Source organism: Camponotus vicinus, unplaced genomic scaffold (assembly GCF_025532165.1).
Source record: "Camponotus vicinus isolate PSW18456_S1 unplaced genomic scaffold, iyCamVici1.0 SCAF_2, whole genome shotgun sequence".
Classification (NCBI taxonomy): domain Eukaryota; kingdom Metazoa; phylum Arthropoda; class Insecta; order Hymenoptera; family Formicidae; genus Camponotus; species Camponotus vicinus.
In genome coordinates this window covers 23523763-23529287 of record NW_028141956.1, presented here as the reverse complement: position 1 = coordinate 23529287, position 5525 = coordinate 23523763, and the positions used below count along the sequence as shown (strand labels likewise).

Here is a 5525-nt window from a genome sequence, read left to right as displayed (position 1 = left end):
ATACGCTGTATTTCGGTAGAATATTTTCGAAAATATACTCGCGAGACACATTCATGGCTAAGCACGGATTCGTCTCGTTTGTTCGCGGCTTTCTCTGTCGCCGTCTGTTTGTCGAACCTAGTTGAAGATGAAGAAAAGAGGAAATGAAGCATTTTTTAAATTAAATTAAAATGAATGAAAAAAAGCACGATGTTTGGATTTTCTATCAGCTGTTCTGTCCGAGTCCCTTCAATGATCCTGTCGAATTTTATGTACATTAAATACATAATTATATTAGATAATCTTTATTTTTTATATCTTTTATATTGTATAAGGTTTTTCATAACGTTGTTAAAAAAATATGTAACTCCATTAATCCACACAAATCCATAGATATAACATTTTTATAATAGAGATTAATGCATCCATAATATGATTGAATATTGCTTTTTAAGAGGAAGGATCTCAAATTTCTTTTTATGTTAAGCTAAACTACGAAACCACCATCCACGAGCAAGCTGACGCCGGTGATCATGGAACTCCGGTCACTCAATAAGTATACGACAGCATCCACTACTTCGTCAATTTCTGCAACAAGAATTTAGTACAATTTAAAACTAATTTGTTGGTTTTCGCGATTAATATTTACGAAAAATGAAAGTAAAATTCGATGGCAGGGATTTATGAATTTAAATCAGTAGTAAAAAATAGATATAAAAAATGCGTTTTATAAAGTAGCATTTATTATTATGTATTAGAAAACTTACTAAGACAAAAAAAAAGAAAAAACATTGTTTACATTAAATTACTCGTGTATATAAATTAATATTCACAGATTTTTTAAAAGAAAATATCGCGAAAACAAACGCTTTGTATACACAATATTTAAAACTGACACAATAAATAATAGTTGATGACTGTGTTTACGATACATTTAGAAAATATGAAATTAAAAGACAAGTAAAAATTATATTCTGCGAAACACGAATTAAATTCGTTCAATTTTTATTTCAAGATTTGAACTCAAATTTATACTTTGTAATTATAGTTTATTTATACTTAGTAATTGTTAGTTACTGTTAACAAAATTTTTATGAAAATTAATTCAAATATTCCTTTATCTTTGATAAATGTAAAATGATAGCTGTCAGTTATTTATACCGATTACTTATTTTTCTTATTACAGTCATGATGTGTGTCATGTTGCGTTTATACGAAAAATGTTTATCTAGTGAATAGTAAGATATTTATGATGATACAATATAAATAAATGTTATCGAGACGACCACGGAAGAGATTATCTATTTTATTTGACAAAATATGCGCATTAACATTCTATTTCCATTCATAAATTGTAGATAGATTTGCACGAATTCTAAAGTATAAGTTATAAATTATAAATAAATCATAAATTACAAAATTTAAATTTATGTAATTTGTTTTCATGAGAATTACAAATTAATAAGACAATTGTATCTGGATTGTAAATTTATACGGATTGTGTGTACTTCGTGGAATTATATTTCTCATATTTTAACTCAATTAAAACTTCGTTAATTAAGTTAAAAAATAACTTAATTACTTTATATAACCAATCATTTCCGACTAAAATTAATTATTTTAGAATACTTATTACGTACCGGCAAATCGACCCAGAGGAATTTTTTTGAACATATCTTGTGCTTTCTGTGGATCGCTCCAACCCAATTTTCCCATTTCCGTCATCACGACTGTAGGACCGACCGCATTAACTCTTATATTATACGGACCCAATTCAAGAGCCATCGTCCTAAAGGTATAAATAAATATAAAGATTAAAAATAAGATAACATCAAAAATGTATTTTCTTATGATTACTCAAATTAATATCAACCGTTTGCAATAAAAAAAAATAATTATTAGTATAATTATTAATAGTGTTAAATTATAGGAAGCTGAAAATAAATTTGCTTTTAGCAAATTACACCTCTTGGAGATAAGAGTAAATTACGAAATCTTTTCTATTCTCTTGTGTATATATATATAATGTTTAATTTTAATTAAAATTCTGTTTAAGTAAATTTTATTTTAACCAGGATAAATTTTTACTGAACAAAAATTAATATAAAATTAATCAATACAAACAACTTTCAAATTTTTCATTTCTTCAAATATACACATTTGGCATTTCTAGATTTATTTATAGATCAGTTCGTATGTAAATTGTGAATATTTTTTATCTCGTGTATTTTTTATCGTGTTTCTCTTTCTAATAATTTTTTATACTGATAATTCCAGAAGTGAGCATGTTTCTTGGACGTTGGAGTTTCATTTCATGTATCATACATAACAATATTAATTCTTTTACTTGAATAACATGTTAAGGGCTCCTTTGGACGCGCAATAAACGGCGTGATCCTTCAACGCCGCCTGACCGGCCTGCGACGATATATTTACAATGTTGCCGCCGCTTTTGCGTTCGATCATGTTCTTGGCTATAACCTGGGACACGTTCAATACAGCCTTCACATTGACATCAAAAGTCAGGTCAAATTCCCCCGGTGTGGCGTCCAAGAATGGCGTAAGGCATGCGACCCCGGCATTATTGACCAATAGATCGATCGGCAGAATGTTCTCAACAGCCTTCCGGGTTGCATCCCAATCGCGAAGATCTACGCAGATCGGATGTATTTTCGGATCGGCCGCCACCAAACTGTCCAAGTTCTTCTTCGTTTTCGAGAGCGCGAACACCTCTGCCTTGTACTTGGAGAGACGTAGAACCAATTCTCTGCCGATACCTGCATTTAATAACATATAATAATTTATAAAGAAGTTCTTTCTATGATCGACAATGATTTAATAATTTAAAATATGTTAATAATTTGTTTTAATGGTTTAATAATTTAAAATTTAATAATTAAAAATATTTTTCTATTAAAACAATAATTTATCATGAAATATCTTTCTATCGACAATTTAATAATTTAAAATATGTTAATAATTTGTTTTAATAATAGTTTAAAATTTAATTTAAAATTAATTTAAAATTCAATAATTAAAAATATTTTTCTATTAAAACAATAATTTATCATGAAATATCTTTCTATCGACAATTTAATAATTTAAAATATGTTAATAATTTGTTTTAATAATAGTTTAAAATTTAATTTAAAATTAATTTAAAATTCAATAATTAAAAATATTTTTCGATTAAAATATTAATTCATCATGAAGTATCTTTCTATCATCAATGATTTAATAATTTAAAATATGTTAATAATTTGTTTTAATAATGGTTTAAAATTTAATTTAAAATTAATTTAAAATTAATTTAAAATTAATTCAATTTAAAATTTAATAATTAAAAATATTTTTCTATTAAAACTGCGCGTTCTGAAAAAAACGAGATTATTAATTTTCGAATTGATTCTACAGGGTGTCTAAAATCTGACTCAGCCTCTGGATCTTGAAAACGGCTTTAGACATGGAAAAGCGTTTCAGACAAAAGTTGTAGAATATTAGGGAAGATAGATTGATGAAGATATGGATATGACTTTGAACAATCTTTTCAAAGCTAGGTTAATGTGATTAATGTTTTCTTGAATGGAATCCTTTTTGCATATTCTTATAGCTCTTATTGAGACGTTTTTAGAACACTGTAATAATATTTTTTTTATTAAGTACTTTTCGAGTTATAAGGCTTGCAATAATTTCTTAATTTTACATAAACTATAAACTACCTCGTAAAATATTCATTTTTCGATTATCTTACCTGAATACTTATATGCATAAAATAATGAGAGGAATTAATTGATGTAAAGAAAACACAATTATTTAAAAAAAATATGTGGCTGCTTATTGCAAATTACATATTTTTCTTTTTCACACTGATCCTGAAAAAGTCGCTCAAGGTTAAGTCCATATTTTCATCATCTATCCCCGTTAACATTTTATACAATTTTTGTCTGAAACATTTTTCCATTTCTAAAGATATTTCCGAGATTCAGAGGCTGGATCAAACTTTAGAGACACCCTGTATATTTCATATTCTTGAACTAAAAGATAATTAATTAATAATTAACTTGATAAACCTGTCTGCCAATTATGAAACTATAAAAAGACACTATAATATTCTTTTATTATTGCACATGATATGAGTATATCCATTAAAAATTTTGGTCATCTTTGTGTCAAATTATTATGATAATAAGTTAAAAATTAAGACAAATATCAACAAAATTTTTTGTTTGAAATATTATATTTATTATCACAAGGCATTTATTCATAAAATTGAAAATTTGTTGGAAAAATGTTTCAAACACACGTAAAAAAGTGTTTACTTTTAAAATAAACAAAATGTTTAATTGCATTTATTGCTATTCATTTATAACAATTTTTGTTCTCCTAAAAAATATAACAATGTTTTTACGTGATTTTCTATTTTATTAATTCTATTACATATTATTAATTTTTTCACTGTACATAACATGTTTAAAGCATGTTTACACGTTACTTTGCTGCTAACTACTAGCCTGCTATTTGCTAACAATTAGTAAAAAAGCATTATATAGGTTAAAATGTTAGTAAACTAGCATGTTTTTTTCTTTCTTTTTTTTTTCATGTCAGTCAAGTGAAAATATTTTAATTTTATTAGCTGTAGCGCAAGCATTGTGTCAACTACGCTTAAGAGTTAATCATATTAATCTGAGAGAAGAGTTAATCATATTAATCTGAAAGAAGAGTTAATCATATTAATCTGAGAGAAGAGTTAATCATATTAATCTGAGAGAAAACGTTTTTCCGGAAATTGAAAACATCAAACATGCATGACATACCTTGACCAGCACCGGTCACGAGAATGCGCTTTCCTTCGAAGCTGATGTTCATGGCTGATGCTCGTTCTATTGTAATAACATCAGTACTACCATTTATAATGCACTTATGATGCAATCATACATTTATCTCCGTTGAACCTACACGTGATCTTTGACTCGTTTGTCCTCCTCTATCTGATAATGTACAGTAAGCGACAAAGATTCTTTCCTACGTGGGGCAAGGGGAGCGTAGAATTGGCCAATCAGCCACTGCCACGCTGCCGGCTGATTGGCTAGTTCTACGCTCCCCTTGCCCCGCCTACGAAAGAATCGTTGTCGCTTACTGTACAAGCAGTAATGTGTGGGAGCATCAATGAGCGCGTGTGAGATGGAACACGATTTTAAACCATCACAGTACGGTATTTGATAAAGCTATCTATGCATATAATTCATTGCATAATGATCCATTTCAGTTATCATCTACCAACTTTCAGAATAAAATTCCTATACGTCGATGAAAAGCAGCATTGAAAAGTACTTTTCTGTACGATATGCAAACAATCGATTATTTTTGCTTCGTCATCGATAAATTTAAGACACTATATAATTATAAAAAAGCCACATAAGGACATCGATAAACAAAATACGCTATTGAGATAATATATATTGATCGTAATGGCACATTTATATGACATAATATGTTATTAGTACAATATATAAAAATATAAAAACATTTTCTGTATTACACAGTGT

General features: G+C 27.9%; 1 protein-coding gene across 1 annotated transcript; it reads right to left on the bottom strand.

The window, feature by feature from the left end:
• Positions 1-268: 268 nt before the first annotated feature.
• LOC145966861 (L-xylulose reductase) lies at positions 269-4950 on the bottom strand. Its single transcript, XM_083091268.1, has 4 exons — positions 4794-4950; positions 2327-2756; positions 1620-1768; positions 269-567 (listed from the first exon to the last, which is right to left on the bottom strand). The coding sequence occupies exons 1-4, from the start codon at positions 4843-4845 to the stop codon at positions 467-469; spliced, it is 732 nt and encodes a 243-aa protein (XP_082947394.1). The 5' UTR covers positions 4846-4950; the 3' UTR covers positions 269-466.
• Between the last annotated feature and the right edge of the window lie 575 nt (positions 4951-5525).